Source organism: Vulpes lagopus, chromosome 16, assembly GCF_018345385.1.
Source record: "Vulpes lagopus strain Blue_001 chromosome 16, ASM1834538v1, whole genome shotgun sequence".
In the NCBI taxonomy this organism is placed as follows: Eukaryota; Metazoa; Chordata; class Mammalia; order Carnivora; family Canidae; genus Vulpes; species Vulpes lagopus.
This window is the reverse complement of record NC_054839.1, coordinates 15,133,792-15,151,566: the sequence shown is the minus strand read 5'-3', so window position 1 is coordinate 15,151,566 and position 17,775 is coordinate 15,133,792. Positions and strand designations below refer to the sequence as shown.

Below are 17,775 nucleotides of genomic sequence, written 5' to 3'. Positions count from 1 at the left end.
TGAGTGTTGACTACTCATATTTTTATCTCTTCTTTATCTCTGGTGAGTTCTTACTCTGCTTTGGGAGTACCCTTAAAAGAGATGATTGGGTTAAGTTTTGAAAAAGTTATACTGTAATGTCTGCTCAGATTTTTCATGTATTTGGCTCATGTTCTAATGTATGTTCATCAGGTAAGTTTTTGGGACTCTTTTCCTGTTTCAATTTAAAAATTGTCTGGTGGGTAGCCTGGGTGGCTCAGCAGTTTAGCGCTGCCTTCAGCCCAGGGTATGACTCTGGAGACCTGGGATCGAATCCCATGTCGGGCTTCCTGCATGGAGCCTGCTTCTCCCTCTGCCTGTGTCTCTGCTTCTCTCTCTCTCTGTCTCTCATGAATAAATAAATAAAATCTTAAAAAAAAAAATTGTCTTGAGTTGAGGCTGCATACCATTTTTTAAAAATGATCATAAAATGACTTATGTGGCCCTAGCTATTTGTGGGAAAGTGCTCTGTGTGTGTGTGCATGTGTGTGTGTGTAAGGGAATGCTGGTGTATAAGGGAGTATAGCACTGGGTGTGTGTGTGTGTGTGTAGGGGAGTGCTGGGGACGGGCAGCCTTCTCTATTTAACAGTTGCAATACTCTGCCTGTTTCCACAGACATTCTGCCTCCTGCTAAAAGGGCCTTTCCAAATGGCCGTGCCCTCTCTGCTTCTCTGCCCTCTTCCTTTCCTACACCAACGGGGTGGTGTATCTTTTGCGCTTGAGTCCCTCACATTCAGAGAGCATATAGTTGCTGGGGGTTCCTGAGGTGTGCTGCCCAGGGCAATTTGCTGTCTCGTTGTATTCTGTTTTTTTCCCATCTGTCTTTTCCCTAGTAAGGCCTCTGCTTTATCTCCACTGTGTCTGGTTCTGGATTTCATGGTTCTTGTACTATGCAAAGGACATATACGGTCACTTAGGGTGAGTCCATCTACACAGAAAGTATGTTTTGCTGGCATTTTCTGTGATTTTTTTTTTTTTTTTTTTTTTTTTTTTTTTTTTTTGCCATTGGGCTTTCTCACTGTTTGCTTCCCCCACTCATCTCGGATTCATGGCTGCCATTAGCTAATTTTAGCAGGCCTTGTGCAGTTTGTTTTGCATAATATTCTGGACGAGAAGATTGGTGTTCCATGGGCATGTTTATATTGGGGTCTGATGTACTTTTTAAAAGGCTCTCCAAGTCCCTGTACTGTGAATAGACTTTTAGGAGAATAAGGATGAAAGCTGGGAACAGCTGTTATAAAGCTGTTAACAGCTGTTCAGGTATATTAATGAATGACTGCAGCACAGTGGTAATTGGGGAAATGGTGAGAAGCAGTGGAATTCTGGATATATTTTCAGGGGAAGCTGATCTGGGATTTGCTGATGGACTGGTGGAGTGAAAGAGGGCAGTCATTTGCAGCTGTGTGGGTCTGTCTTTGAGATGCTGCTTCTGCACCGGGGAGCTTCGGGCAGGCTTTAAGTGGGTAGGACTGATTCACAGGACGACTTCCCCTGTGGCGCTTGCCATCTTGCCCAGTTGCCAAAATGAGCAGTGCCATACTCACCTTACTGATCGGCTGGAATCCTTTGGTGTATTTAAATTCTGGATGGAACGGTTTTTCCTTGGTTTGTTCCAGGTCTGCCATAGAAATCTTGAGTGCCTGGGGGCATAGTTCTGCATCTCTTCCTGGTCCCTGTGCAGCCACACGAGGAGCCACTCCATATTCATATCTTCTATTCAGTTTAGAGGCTGGTCTTGGGCCCCACTGGGCTGAATGCTGTAGCTGCTTCACACACGAGGGGAAAGCCTGGGAGACGTTCTTCAGTCATCTCACAAATGGTTACCTTAAAGCTTCTCCTGCTTTCTAAGTGTTCAACTGAGGATCCTTGGCCATAAAGAATGGCTCCCAAATTTGCTAGGATTGTGGTTCTCTATGCTTAGGTTTATTATTAATATGATCCCATTTATTTCCTCTCTTTCAGAAATTTATGAAAATTTCTGGTCTGCTGTTTTTAGTGCTGCCATGCTTCTATTCTTATGTTTTTGTTTGTCATTTCAGTGGGGGCGTGGGATGTAAGGGAGGCACACTCCTGTGCTGTCTGCCACCTTGGTCTAGTTGTTTGCATTGTTCCTTAATAATTGAGTGTGTGTGGGGGGTATATGGAAGAAAAAGGACTTGGGAAGATTTTTTTAGGTTCAGAGGATAGAAAATGAATTGGCTAATTTGTAGTAGATGTTTTTTCAGGTCCTTAATATTTCTGGCTTATTCTACTTCTCATGGATGCTTAATATAGGATAAGCCTAATTGGGTATTATTTACTTTTTCTCTGAAGATTCCTCCTTGAAGGATAGAATCTAAGAAAATATAATTTAAAATCTAGTTTATGCCTATGGGAAGTTTAAGCATCACTCATATTAATTTTCTAATTACCTACCTGTAATGATGTGAATGCAGGAAACCGCCTATAATTTTGTATTTTTTCTGGATAGGGAAAAATGTGTCTACCTTAAGTTTTAATAAAAGGGTAGGATATAAACCTGTTTTAACTGTAGAGTTTGCATGAATAGTAAAATTGCATGTATCGAAACATTTTCTTCTTGTATTAAATTCCTTCAAAGTACATTTCCTTACTAGGTTATGGTATCAAGTGTTATTGGAATTGATTTTATTTTATGGGTATTAATTTTAAAGTTAAAACTCACTACTCTCTATGATAGTTTTGTGTACTAAATTGGAAAGGTATTTTATGTTGTCACTATGGGTTGGGTGACTGTAGTAATGTTTCATATTAGTATTTAATGTTAATGCATTGAGGCAGGAATTAGGATAAAAGCTTAAAATGTACCCTCCATGGACCAGAGGTGGTGTTGGTTCATTTTTTCCTGTAGTGCAGGCTACTTTCAGTAATTCTCCCATCTGCAAGGGATACCTTCCAAGACCTCCAGTGGATGGAGGTTACAGATCATATCCAACCCTGTCTACACTGTTTTTTCCTACACATAATACCAATGATACCTAGGTACCATAATACATAATTCATACTTAGGCATGGTAAGAGATTAATAATATTAGAACAATTACAATAATATACTATAGTAAAAGTTACGTGAAGGCGGTGTCTCTCAAAATATCTTATTGTCCTGTACTCATTCTTGTGATGATGGGAGATAAAACAGCTGATGCCTCCATGATGAGATAAAGTGAGGGCAATGGCTTAGGCATTGTGACATGGCATTAGGCTGCTAGTGACCTTCCAGCAGTATGTCAGAAGGATCATTTGTCTCGTAAATGCCTTCCAAAATTAGCTGTGCCAGGACAAATCCTCAGGCATGCTATCCAGAGAGATATTTTTTCCCCACGGTGAAATGCACTCCATAAAAACTAGAATTTGAATCCAACAGTCCCTTATTTGAGATGTCTGCTTCTCAAGACCACTCCCAGATTTGGTGATGCAGTAGGAGGAGGATACACGGGATTCAGCATACAGTTGTACTCAGGCTCAGATTTATTCTACTGAAAGGATACAGAGTAACATCAGCAAAGGGTAAAGGACACGTGGCACGAAATCCAGAGAATTCCAGGTAGAAGACTCTAAGAGTCTTTCTCTTTGAAATCACAAGACAAGCTATAATTCCTCAAGATGTGCATGGTGCTGTCTGCTGGGGAAGCTTGCTAGAGTGCCAGTGCCCTGAACATTTATGAGGGGTTGGTCAGCCAGGCACCTTCTGCCCTGACTGCACCCAAATTCGTTTCCCAGAAGGAAAGACCATGTTTAACATAAACTACAGTGTACAAACATTGAGGCACGGTGAGCCATTCTTACCAGGAAATGGCAGGAACACTCCTTCAGAGACGCCAGCCAGGACCAACCTTGCCAGCAGGCCTTTCTCAGGATAAGTCTCCGGTTTGCTGTGTTGACTCTTTTTTACATGACTCAGATATTCTGATGCCTTGTGTTCTAGATATTAAAGCGTTCTAAGCTGAGGCATGCTAAAGTATTAAATCTGAGAAAGGTTTAATGTGGATTGTTATCAGACTCCCTGTACTAGGACAGTGTCATCTGCTCTGGGTGACAGCTTAAAAAGTAACAGTTCCTGCTGAAGCCCTTGGGTGACTTAGATGTTCTGATTGCTGATGGTTCTTCTTGCTGCCTTTCTAATCCTCTGATTCTTCTGAATTGTGGACTCGTAGCTGACTGTGCAGATTTTCTTTGCCATAGTCTTAACTTTCCTATGTAACCATCAGTTCAGTTGTAGTGATGGTAAGACTGCTTTGTATAAAGTACAGATCTTAAAATCTCTCAGAAGTGGGGCAAAGGTAATGTGGGAAGGTGGGCAGGTAGACAGCAGTGAGTTTAATTGACTGGGAGTAAAAAGCTACCTAAAGTCAGCCTTCATTATGCCTTTTAGAAGTTGGCTAACACAATCATCACCACCACTTTTTAGGCTCTTAGCAGTAATGGCAAAAGAGTGAAGGGGCCAGGATGGTGACTTGAGAGTCAATCTTTCAGGATAAGTAGAGGTTACAAGTTACAGTTCCTTTAACAGCATTATCTTAAACATTTTGACAGCTATTCAGGATTATGAAACTGCTCAGGAACACAATGAAAATGATCAGCAGATTCGGGAAGGTCTGGAAAAGGCACAAAGGCTATTGAAACAGTCGCAGAAACGAGATTATTATAAAATCTTGGGAGTAAAAAGGTGAGTTATTTAAAATTTACATTGTTATTTTTAATCAACTGTTTTAAAGCTTATTGTTGCTCGTTTTTCTCCTCTGATTCAGTTCCTTGCTATTTAATTTTAGTCATGGGTTAAACCTAACCATCTTTCACATCATAAACATCACGAAGCTATTTTGTTACAGGCAGATTTCTTTATAGAGATTAGTACTGTGACAATGGGAGATTAGTGATTGGTGACAGAGGTACGACATTGTAGCATGATTTTTTTTTGGAAGGATAAAGGGGAGGGAGCTTTCTTTTGGTGGGGACAGGATGGGGAGAGCGGAAGGAGAGAGCAAACTTCTCTAGGCTAAGAATAAAGTGGCACTTTGAGAATCAACTTAGAGCCACTGAGATAGACAGAAGCTAGGTAATTTATACAAGATCCACCTTCCCTGAGCAAGGGAGCCATCAGCTTTCAGTCACAGTCTGCACCAGAACTAAGTAAGCTAACCAGAAGCAAAATAAAAAGTGTGGTTCAGAGTCAGAGTTCTCTTTTAATGCCAGGAATTGTATCAGGTAAGTTGGAAATGCAAAGTTTAAAAATGGGTCTGATTTTTTTTTTTTAAGAGAAAATTGCAGAGATCAAAAGTAATTTCTTCCCGCTGAGATTCTGAAGGCTGACCAGTTTTCATGATCATCCAGAACTGTACGTTAAGCATTCAGCCTGTAATCCCATTGGCACCGTTAGGGAAACCAGTGTCAATTTGCCAGTGGGATCTTAAGTATCTCTTAGTTTTTTTGTGCCAGTGTGTTGGCCACTTCTTAACTAATGACTGATAATATTAATACTGCTCAGAAACGCCAAAAAGCAAGAAATCATTAAAGCATACCGAAAATTAGCACTGCAGTGGCATCCAGATAACTTCCAGAATGAAGAAGAAAAGAAAAAAGCGGAGAAAAAGTTCATTGACATAGCAGCTGCTAAAGAAGTTCTCTCTGATCCAGGTATTGTTGGTCTTTAACATGTTCTGTGCTTCTGAAAGGGCTGAGTCAGCGGTCGGTGGCCTGCTAGCTCTGCAGTAGGAGGACACACGGCAGGCAGTGTCACACGTGGCGGGTGGTTGGCTGCTCTGGGCCACCCCACGGGAGCTGGTGACTGGTCCCCGGCCTTGCAGTTGCAGAAGTCCAGTTTCAGGCCTGCCCCGGCCAGACTCCCGGCCCTCATGTGCCTGGTGCAGTGGGGAGACCAACAGTCATGGAGGCAGGAGGCCGGATTTACTGCCCTTCTCCTGCATAAGACACTAGAGCTTTTTGAGTCTCCGCTCTTTCACCTTTGATAATGAGAGCACAGCAGTGAGATGTCTTTAGTTCCTTCCACCACCTTCCCAGATCAGTGATGATTTCTTCATGCCAGACTTACAGGAGCTTGACTAGGAAACCAGGCTGCCAGGCTAAAAGGTACAGTGCAGAAAAGGGGAGTGTACACCTAGCCTAGGGGCTTTCCTGGAATCTTGCCCTAAATCAAATGTTCATTAGATTTACTGGTTGCCAGAAATGTTATCACAGGCTAAAATGGCCTGGAAAATGAGAGAAAAGCAAAAAGCAAAGAAATTAGGTAATACTGAACAATATTTAGACATTTCCAGAGGGAATTTAATGTGAATAACTACTGCTTTTTTGTGCCTTTTCATGTCAGCAGGAGCTATGACTTGAGCTAGACAGATTCTTCAAAAATAGAAGGAAATCATGCTCTGTGCCCATTTGGCAAATATTTTTTGAACATCTGCTTATGCTATGGAATTGAAGCTTTACGATCCTCCATTCTCATTTATAATCCCGTATGAGAGGTAGAAGTGTACTTAATGAGTACAGCAGGAAAGTCTGTTCTTTTCCTTAGCAAATGAGTGCCAACATCATGCTTGGTCTGTCCTCTGAGCCTGCACAGTGCACAGGTGGGGCCATGGTCCTGGAGTTGAGGCTTACAGTCACAAAGGCATCGAGAACTGCATTTGTAATTACCAAGAGTTCTTTTTTATTCTATTCCTTTTTCTCAAACCCATTTTAAGGCTGAAATAGTTTTTCTGGTCCCCAAGGATATTAGCTTGCTCTCATGCCACCCGCATTTGTCCCATTTGTCTGCAACAGTCTCAGTCTTGTCAGAGACCTTCCTGGGGGCAGGCATAGCAGTGAGTCAGTCTCCTGAACTGTACGCCGGGGGCTTTGGTTCTGTTGGGGTTTAAGAGGGGAAGCTTGGTGGGTTGGCGAGGTGGAGGCTGCATCATTGGGGCCAGGATGGTGACATGGCTCTTTGATCTTAAGAGTGTGACTTTTGGAGGTCTCCTTCTTGGCAATTATTTTTTTTTCAGAGAAGAATTTCCTTGAGTAGCTGCTTGTGAGGCAAGAAGATTTAAGGGGCCTGAATTTCAATGAATACCCATTTTCAGCCCTGAACGTGAACCCCTTCTCCGTGATGGGCATCCTCTAGGCTGTTTCTCCAGAGACCAAACCTGGAAGCGGGGTGGGAATGGGAGAGCCGAGGTTTGTGTATCGGGCACACCTGTTTGATGAGAGGAAAGTAAGGAATCCTGCGCCCCCCTCTCCCCTCCCCTGCGCCTTGGTGAATACCTGGGTCTTAATTTGCTCATTTCTTTCATAGAAATGAGGAAGAAGTTTGATGATGGAGAAGATCCCCTGGATGCAGAGAGCCAACAAGGAGGTGGTGGCAACCCTTTCCACAGGAGCTGGAACTCATGGCAAGGGTTCAATCCCTTTAGCTCAGGCGGACCTTTTAGATTTAAATTCCACTTCAATTAAACCAGCTGTTTTTCTGCTCTTCTTCCTTAATTTTTTTAAAAGATTAAAAACAAAGAAACCTTGTTCCGGGATCCTAATGAAAAAAATGCAAATCTTTTAGTTTGTCCATGACCAAAGAGTTGTTTTAATAGGAAAAATCGTTCTTATCCATTTTAGACTGGAGGTTGATGGGTTTGTGGAGGCAGGGAGGCGAAGACTGGTTCTCTTTCTGACAGAGCAGCCCGTGTAAATGTTTGAGGGTCTGGAAGAAGGGTCTGCGGTAGGCGAACCTGTGGAAGTGCTCACGTATCTTCCTACACTGGAGCACGCGGAAATGCTTCTTCACAGCCTTGCAAGGTACAGCAGTGCCTACAGGTAGGAGGAGGAGCTGTGGTCTTCACAAGAGCAGGTTATGTTTTAGTATTCTGCAAGACAGTATCAACACTTTGAGCTGTATGTTCTTAGGGACAACTTTGCTTAGGATCTGGTCAGACCAGTTGCTTGCAAATAATCTTACATTACAGAGCCTCCGTTAATCCACACACATTCCCATCTCTGCTGGCATGAGCATGGCTGGCGCAGGAGGAGGGACGGAGCCTGTCTTTTAGAAAACCTGCTCTCAGGTGGTAGTTGATGTTACCAGGTGCAGACTCTGGATGGACGTGAAGCACGTATTTTATGTTGGGGACCTGCAGGAGAATACTGAAGACCATGGTCATAGAATTACTTGTAAAAACCTAAGGACCCTTTTGTTTAATGTGAAACAAATTTTAAAAATGTGTAACATAGGTTCGGATAATAGAGCAGTGGTATTATTTAAAATAAGCTTGAAGTGCAGAATGAAGTACTTTAACAACTGAAGTTGTGAAACAATTTCCTGTAACAGGACTGCCTTAGAAATATAAAGTTGCTCAATTGACAGAGAATGCCATGTTCCCCACTTTTAATAAAGGCGGGCCGCTTCTCTTCCATCCTGGCCAACCTCTTGGATGGTAGTCCTTCCCAAGTGGGACTGTCTGAGGCGGCCATTAGACAGGAGACCTGCCCCTTGACCGACCCTGATGCCTGTGAAGGTTCTTTTCCCTGGAAAAAAATTTATGTTTACAAATCTGGTCAGCTCTGGTTGCATCTCCACCACTAAGATGGCATCTCTTTTTGGGATACCTTCCTCAAATCTTTTAAAAAATGAAGTATTCAGTTTTTGTATACTGGATAATTTTTTCCCTAAAAACTGTTAAGAACCTTAAATATTTATGGAACTAGTAATACTGCATTTAAAATCTAAGATAATTACTTTAGGTAAGAGTTACTACCTTCATTCTGGAAAGGTTTTTGTTTTGGCCTCAGAGCATTTTGATGGGTCTAATATATTGTTTTTTTTTTTTTTTTAATGAAATCAAGCATTTTAATTTCAGTGGTGGGAGATGTCCTGACCACAACAGCCAAGCACAGGGCATTTAAGTTTCCTTAAGATGTTTAAGTCATCTTGAAACATATATGGAGAAAGTTCTTTAAACGGAGACAAAAAACACACAGTTGAGCAAAACACCTTTGTGCTTTTTGCATCTGTTTAGAAGTCTATTTCTTACCAATAAACAATGCATTTTGAAAATTAGTAAACAGTTCGCAGCTTTCCTTTTCTTTTAAGGTCTCAAAATTCAAGCCAGTGCTAAAAGGATTTCCAAGGGAAATTCAGTTTTGTTTATTCTTTCATTTTAGTAATCTCATGACTCCATTATCTCAGTAATATCATTCGCCAGTCTGGTTCTTCGGTAGATGATGTCACCGTGACCATTTTCTGATCTACCTACTTTTAAAGTAAGAATTTTCACACAGAATAAGGAGGAACTAGGAAATCACTTGCCTTTCCATTCAGAGAAGACCATGAGAAGTCACCCCAAGGAGCCAAAGGGTCAGGACGGTGGGAGAGCTGGCCAGTGGGAGAGGCATCCTGGGTGCTGGTCACCTCGCTCACCGTCAGGCTGCTGCCCAGATGTCTGTTTGCATTATTTTGTCAATACTGGTAATAACAGAAATTCCTGTCCCTAAAATTTTACCGTGGATTCAGTTTAGTCCCTGTAACTGAGATGCACAGTTGCTTGCTGGTCTTCAGTGAAGAGACAGGAGCTATGGTGCCAAGTGCTAGTGCCACAGAGACTTGAGGACAGCACGGCCTGTAAGCCCAGCCTGGGCGAGCACCAGTGGGAGCCCAGGCCCCGTGCTGTTCCTCCGTGACCAAGAGAAGCCCGGGGGTGCAGTCCTCCCAGCCCGCTGGGAGAGGTCCTCACACCACAGAGAGCAAGGGACTGAACGGCATTTGACTTGACTTGTTCTTGGGTTTCTTCCACTTGCCAGTCTCCTGGCTCTTGTTTCTGGGGCCTGCAGCTGCCCGGTAACCACTATGGCTCTTCCTGGAAAAGTAAAATCAGAGGGGTACCTAGCCTTAGGTTATTATATTCCTTTTTTAAACTCTTTCCTTCCTTTTTGGTAAGCTCCTAAAATGAAGTATCACTTGTCTGTACAACGTGGATATTTTCCATAGCAGCAAGTATTAAACACATCAGCCTATAAACATGAGAAGTTTCTAAAAAGAGAATTTATTGCCCATTTTTGAAAGTTTGTGCTTTCTTAGCATGGATAAATGAAAACTTGAAAACAACTTTAATAGTTTACTACTGTGAATTGGATGAACATAATGCTAACTTTAAAAATGTCTCTCTTTAGTCAGTATTAAAACTTTATCTTAATTATCAGTATGAAAACAACTTTTTTGGGACTCTTGAAAACGGAATGTAAAAACTACCTATAATTTTTTTTCTTTTTTCTTTTTTTTTTAAAGAGAGAAATACTGATAACCAAGTAGGAAAAAAGTTAATAGAATCACAATTTGAAATTGGCAGCATTTCCCATTTATGGTGGAAAATGGAAAATTTCACCTTTTTTTAAAGCATGGAATTGGTCAGAAGTTGTGACATTTACTGTGGGGAAAAAAATGTGTAAGATTAGCGTAAGTTAAAAATGGTCCCTCAGTCAGGTTTTGTTAGAGCTGCCTGCCTGAAAGCACAGGATGCTGGGCAACAGGTCTTACAAAAGTTGTAATGTCAGTAGTGTAACCTGAGAAATCCGTGCAACTCTGTTGAATGTAGTGGACTTTACCATATTTATAAAGGAAGGAGGAAGGCAAATGCTAACTTGTCAACAAATAATATCCTTATTCTAAATCAGATCATTCCTTTTGTTAGTAGCAGAGTCTATTCTCAGTTGCAAATGATATTAATAGGTGGGGATAATTTTTTTTAACAGATGATCTCATTTGCTGAATGATTTAAGAGTAAAATTAGCCACTGCGTGGCTTTATGTACAGTGACCGGTTTTGTTGCACTCGTCTGTGGTGGACCCCTTGCCTACAGTGGAAAGCAGAGTCTGGAGGAGGTAAAAATTGGAGATGTTTCAGAAGTTAAAATACTATTCCTACTGTAAGGCTGTTGCCGGTTCTGAATGAGACAAGTAATTTAATCCATCTCAATTTAGTGTTTTAATAAAAAAAACCTGAAAATTAATTGAAATGGGTCTCAGATATGTCTGCAAATATGGGTACTATTTTTATGCCCGTGTATTTTCACATTTAATAAAAATATTTATGGTCAAATCAGTCTTTTCTTGCTTTCAGTTCATTTTTAGTCTTTTGGAGAAGTCTACCTTCCAACTTTGCTTTACATGTGGTCAGGGACTATGTTGAGCTGAAGCACAAAAAGTAGAAATGGTTTTTGTCAGAGCACAGAAAGTAGAAATGGTTAAAACCTCTTAACCCCAGATGTGCAAGAACAGCGTGGACTTTAAGTGGACAGTTCTTTGGTTTCAATACTATTAAAATCTAATATTTAAATTGGCTTTGTTTGAAGACTTTTGGGTTTATACTGTCATTTGCACACTTCTGTAAAAGTCATAAAGGAGGTTTGCTTGGGGTGGGAGTAATGCTGTTTATTTCCATCAAAGTTCTTTTCTTTTTAAGTAACCCCTCCACCTGGCATGGGGCATGAACTCACAAACCCCACATCAAGAGTCACAGCCAGGCGCCCCTGTCTCAGCCAGGTTTCTAACTACAAACCCAAGCAGCTTTCTTCTCAAGTATTATGCACACCCTGAAAGTAAAGGACTACAACGCTTTAGAACCTTCCCAGAAAGTGCAGTTCCCAAATTCTTAATCATGCCATCTTTGCGAATATGAGCACTTGGCCTCCATCTGGGGTGTCTGGAGGAGAGAGAGGAAGGGCAGATCCATTTTCCCTTCCCTCATCTTCAGGACTCTTCTCGGTGTGAAAGGTGCTTTAAAGACCGCAAAGGATAGCTCTTCTAGTGACATTCCACTGTGTTAGGCTTTTCTTAGGATTTTATTAACTCTCCTATCACCTGTTGCAGTGTTTGGTTTCCTGCGACATTTAATCCCTCTCATTACCTCAAGTTACTAAGACTTCGTGAAAGTGGAAATTGTATGATTTTCGTGCAAATAAAAGAGCACGTTTTCCTCCTCCTGGACACACCTGGTATGTTAACAGGGCTGTGGGCTGTGGCCTTTCCACCAGGACAAATTTATGAGGGATGCTGTACAGGGAAGACAAGTGGCACTATCAAATCCCAGTAGGCCATCTGTCCTGGTCTCTGAGCTTTACCCGACAGAGTGCTAACGCACACCCAGAATACACAGACTCTCAGTGAGCAGTTTCAGCTAAGGATTAATGGACGGCAAACCTCTCACTGCACTTGAGGACCAGAGCACCCAAGCTCTTCCCATGGTCTACAACCCCCTGCCCGACTGTGTGCCTTCCCCTCCCCAGCCCTCCGTCCCCTGCCCAGCATGCTTCTCCCACCTCACCTTCCATCCCCAATGTCACTCTCTTCTTGACACTTTCCTTTCAGAGCATTTTCATTTGGGCATTTGTTCAATGTCCGTCCTTCAGGTCTGGTTATGGAGACTTTTATTTTGGCCTTCCTCAGCTGAAACCTTTCAGAAGCATTTTCTGGTGGCAGCGGACTGTGGGAAGACAGAGAAGGTTTCGTGCCGGCAGGAGCATCCATGACTTCTGTCTGAAAGGGAGTCTGTGCTCTAGACTAGATTCTCCACAATTCATCTTCCTCAGCAGAGTTAGTGCATCGTTATTCCTTCTCTGCCTTCTCCCCCAATTTTCAATTACGTGAGGTTGATCTTTGTCATTCAAATGTTTTGGTTTTAAGCCCGTCTTTTGAAATTTGAGTAATTTTTATTCCCTTGATTTTAATTACTTTTAACAGGTTTTTTATTTTTTTTTTTATTTTTTATTTTTTAACAGGTTTTTTAAAAAAGATTTTATTTATTCATGAGAAAGAGAGAGGCAGAGACACAGGCAGAGGGAGAAGGAGGCTCCATGCAGGACTCGATCCTGGGACTCCAAGATCACGCTCTGGGCCGAAGGTGGCGCTAAACCGCGGAGCCACCCAGGGATTCCCCTAACCTTTAAAGTGAAATCACAGCAGATGGGAAACAAGCCTGACATAGTTGGGCACATCCATGTGGTCAGAGAAAACTTTTAAAATTCAAATGATTAAGAGCTGTAGGGAACAAGATTATTTCCCAAATCTGGAATCTTTGAAAAATGTGGTTAACAGTAACTCTTAAGTCAAGAGGTTCCACTCTGGAATTTCCCAGAACACAGAAGTTTGTGTTTGGTAACCTGAGCTTTACAATATTTTAAGATGGGCGCAGCTGTCCCACTGCCATGAAACCTGCAGACTCCAGAGTGCGGCAGCATGGCCCCCTATGGCCGGCCACTCCTGCTAGGCACAGGTTTGCCTCTAGGTTGAGCTCTGGCCATCAGGGCCATGGGCCTTCCTGCCATCCCTCTCTCACCTGGTCACTAAAGGTAGGATGGTAACCAATCCACTGGTTCTTTGGATGTGAGTGGGCTGCCTTAAATCTTAAAATTGGGAGAAGCAGGCAAGACGGGTGGGATGGTGGCTTAGACTTCAGTACTGAGACTGACTCATCAGCACCTATCATCCTTGGAGCCAGGGAGCTGGGCCCTGTTTGAGTCCTTTGGTGAATAGTCTTACTTGTTCTGGTGGGAAGTTAAATGTCACTAACTTCTTTGAGATACAGCAGCAGAGAAGAAAACAGTGTCAGCCTGGCTTTAGTTGCTGGTGGTACTGACTTGGCATCTACCTGCTGGGGCAGTGGCAGCAGTCAGGCTGTTTCCCAGGAGCCCAGAACACGACCTGGCGTGTAGAGTAACCATACGAGCAGGCTCCCACTTGTGTCAAATTACATTTTTCCCATTAAAGAAAAGCCCGATTTTATTTATTTATTTTTTTTTAATTTTTAATTTTTTATTTATTTATGATAGTCACAGAGAGAGAGAGAGGCAGAGACACAGGCAGAGGGAGAAGCGGGCTCCACGCACCGGGAGCCCGATGTGGGATTCGATCCCGGGTCTCCAGGATCGCGCCCTGGGCCAAAGGCAGGCGCCAAACCGCTGCGCCACCCAGGGATCCCGAAAAGCCCGATTTTAACTGTAACTCCAGGCTGAGATGGCCGAGGTGTTTCCCAGTATTCTCTCTCTAGAGGCTCCAATGTCCTCTGAACAAGACATCTGCACCCAAAGGATGGGCACCTCCAAAATCCAACCTTTTGAATATGAGCTTCTGAATGGTATGAAGACTGGATGGTCTTCAGTCTCATATTCTGGGTTTACTTTATGCCTAAACTTGATAAGCTCTACATGATAAAATCTCCTAATTCTTGAATAAACTATTGACAGTGTCCTTTAAGGAGGGGGAAAGAGAAGTGGATTATAACTGCTCACAGAAAATATTTTCTTTTTCTTTCAGGATTTTATTTTTGTTAGTTTGATATGGGCCCTGCATCTGGAACTAGAATTCAGGATCTAGAATGTACACCCAAGTCCCAGGCTAGATTTCAGCACTTCCCGCTCAGTGCAGCTGCTGGCTTTCTCTGTCAGTTCCCAGGCTGTGTCCCTGAGAGGGGCAGATTTTTGTATGGCACAGCAGGCTATATGTACCAAACATAAAATTTTAAAAGTGAGCCATTTTATAAAAGAATCTCCCTGTAAAGAAGTATGTTATTTATAAATCTGGATTTTTAAAATTTAAAAAATTATTCTTTTTAAGTGGGTTCCATGCCCAACATGGGGCTTGAACTCATGACCCTCAGATCAAGTCACATGCTCTGAAAGCCAGCCAGTGCCCCTTATTTTTTTTTTTTTTAAAGATTTTATTTATTCATAGAGACAGAGAGAGAGAGGCAGAGACATAGGTAGAGGGAGAAGCAGGCTCCATACAGGAAGCCTGACGTGGGACTCGATCCCGGGTCTCCAGGATCACACCCCAGGTTGCAGGCAGCGCTAAACCGCTGCACCACCGGGGCTGCCCCAGCAGTGCCCCTTAATCTGGATTTTCAGATGCAAGCTATCACTCATCTGGAAATGAGACCTGTACACTGTGCCCTTCAAATCACATCATACAAACCAGAAGGGGAGCATCAAAGACTGTTTACATTACTCTACAATCTTATACTCCATAAAATACGAAGTCTGGCATATTGAAGATGTTAGGTAGTCATGAGCATGGGACTCCAGTGCCTTTACCAAACCGATTGTTCTCAAAAGATTCTTATGGACGTGAAAACAGAGGCTGACAATAAAGGAAAGCAAAATGCCGTGCTACCATCAGATGGCGATTCTACCCCAAACACCATGGCACACCTCAGTGAGCTGGGCACACCATATCTGGCCTACACGAGAGGCTCAGAGGGTGTCTTACCTCTCCCCAAGCCCAGATGTTATACAGACTCCCAAGAGGAGTCAGCACCATGGAGTTGGCCACCCCAGGCTAAGTTACCACTCCAGCCTTTGACAGCATCCCTTAGGATCCTGGGAACTCACAGGAATAATCTAGTTCCATCAGGGCAGGGTACACCGAACAGTCCATTTGATCACAGACCGGCAGGAACAAACAGGGTGACCAGGAGAGGGAGAGCTCTTGACTTCTAATTAGGAATGAATGAAGCAGCTGGGAATAGGGAGGGTATTTTCAAACGCTATGGATGTGCTGCCAAATAGCGGAGGGCTAGACTCGTTCAGAAGAGCTCAGGGAGCAAGAGGAGACACTGTGAATGGACAACTCTGGCTCCAGTGGAGCTTGGATCTCCCAGCATATCTCCTGAGGAAGACTGCTCCCTAGGGCCTGGCAGGTTCCACTGCTTGCGCGGGACAGGGGCCTGTCACCGTGGCTGGGGCTAACGTCTGGGACATTTCCCACACCACACTTGGCAGCAGATCTTACAGGGAGCTTCTTACACAGCCCAGCCCTATTTAATCAGCTTCTTCAGGGGATGGGGTTCAAATGTCACTGGGGTCTCTTCCATTCCCAAGATCCAGATTCTAAAAGAGGTGGATAGTTTTTGAACATTGACTATTTCTATTCATCTATCATTAATATATAGCAGGAAAACAAACTTCCATCTTCTTAGTTTCATAAAACTGACTATACTTTTTACATTCCTTTTAAAAGAATACATAGATACCTCATAAGCCCATGAATATAATTTTGTGAAATAAAAATTAGAAACATTAAGAAAATACAAATTCAGCCTAGGATTGTATCATATCGTCTAAGATAAATAAATGATTATAGGACCATGCAACTCTTTTAAAGGGAGTTATAAGTGGGCTGAATTTTTTATTATTCAGAGGTAACCATGAGTCTTTCTTTTTCAAAAGAAAGAAAGCAGAAAGTAGGTTTCTCTAATTTCAAATGTGTTTTGTGAATAAGGAAATGTGGATGTGCAGAGAGCTGGAACACACAGATGTAGGTGGTTTGGTAAATCCCCATGATGACCAGTTAGATATGTTCCTCTACTGGGCTGTCTTTAATGGGTGAAAACCCAGTGTTTCAAACAATAAGGAGAAAGAAATAATCTAGTTTTAAATACTCGATGGTCATTTTTTTATATAACTTAAAATTATTCAGTACAATAAGTACATGTATTTTTAAATAATATTTGAATATGTCACTGATCTTAAATGAAATTTCCAAGTCTCAGCAGTAGTTCCACACTTCCCCAGCAGGTGGCAGACTTCTTGTCATACTTTCCTCTTCTTTCTCCTAGAAGCCAGTGCTAGAGCTCATCATGCGTCAAAACTGCAGAGGAGGAAAGTTTGTTTGGTTACCGAAATCTTAAATATCAAATTAGCTTATTAGCATAAATCTCACCAAAGTAAGAGATACAGAAAAAGCAGCACAGGTGCTGCCTAAGGATCCTTTGTTTTGTTTAGTACTTACTTGCCTCCTTACATGAATGAGATTAGTTCTCTGTACATTATGGTGTCTATCATATTGTGTCACAGTACTTAGGTTTTACCACCTGGAAGGGCACTCTCATGAGTCTAGGAGGACAAGAACCACATTTTTTTTGTCTTTGTTACCTCTGAAACCTAGCACCCTGTGCCTGGCAATGGAAGCCTTGAAAAATCCTGACCATGCACAAAAAGCTTATCGTTAATGTAATGGAATAGAGAGAAGCCATATGTGGCCCTCTTCTGAGATGGGAGGAGACCGAGCACTCACACACTGACATGCGTTGACACACGTGCAGGAATCAAGACTAGTGAAGCCTTAGAGACCAAAATGGTTTCTTCTTCTGCATCACTGAGCTGTCACATACTAACTGATTTTAAAACACTTGAAAATTCAGAATTACATTTTCAGGCAGAAATGAATTAAAGTATAATTTAAATGCATCCTATTCCACAATTCAAGATGTTAAAGTATGTTTTTCTCTTCAGTAAATTCTGGAAGGAATTTACTGGAAATTCCTTGAGATAATAAGGAAATATAAAAGGGAATAATGATAATGAGAGTAGGGGAAGTGGTTATGAGACATCGTTGGAGCTGACTTATGAGTGAATTTCTAAAAATGGAAGACAGAACACAAAGCTGATACATGAGCACACAGTGGGGACGAGGGGCTGATTTTCCAGAGAGAGGAGCCTGGGAGAGCTTGGTGGGGTGTGAGAGAGAATGTGAAGCAATAACTGAAGTGCTGCTGGGGAAATCTCTGCCTCTCACCTGCCCACTCATCCTGTATTGTGCATTTCAGAGAGAATGGGACCAGCTGTTTATTCCAAGACAAAAAGTAGATGATGTTTAAAAAAAATTGAATATCAAAAAAATTGAATATAGACTGATTTTCATAGGAGTGTCAACGTGCTTAAATAAAATGTCCTCATTTTGGCTTTGGGCCAGGTCTATGTGTGGGATGGCCT

At 42.3% G+C, this 17,775-nt stretch overlaps 2 protein-coding genes across 2 annotated transcripts in view; one reads left to right on the top strand and one right to left on the bottom strand.

Annotated features, from left to right (window-relative positions):
• DNAJC3 (DnaJ heat shock protein family (Hsp40) member C3) overlaps positions 1-11,108 on the top strand; it is a 92,263-nt gene extending 81,155 nt beyond the window's left edge. Inside the window, exons 10-12 of the mRNA XM_041731332.1 lie at positions 4,571-4,703; positions 5,523-5,671; positions 7,323-11,108. Of these exons, the coding sequence (XP_041587266.1) occupies positions 4,571-4,703; positions 5,523-5,671; positions 7,323-7,480 (440 nt within the window). The 3' untranslated portion in view covers positions 7,481-11,108. The remainder of the gene's footprint in view (positions 1-4,570; positions 4,704-5,522; positions 5,672-7,322) is intronic.
• Positions 11,109-16,429: 5,321 nt separating this feature from the next.
• The window catches only part of UGGT2 (UDP-glucose glycoprotein glucosyltransferase 2), a 196,012-nt gene continuing 194,666 nt past the window's right edge, over positions 16,430-17,775 (bottom strand). Inside the window, exon 39 of the mRNA XM_041731331.1 lies at positions 16,430-16,651. Within this exon, the coding sequence (XP_041587265.1) occupies positions 16,629-16,651 (23 nt within the window). The 3' untranslated portion in view covers positions 16,430-16,628. The remainder of the gene's footprint in view (positions 16,652-17,775) is intronic.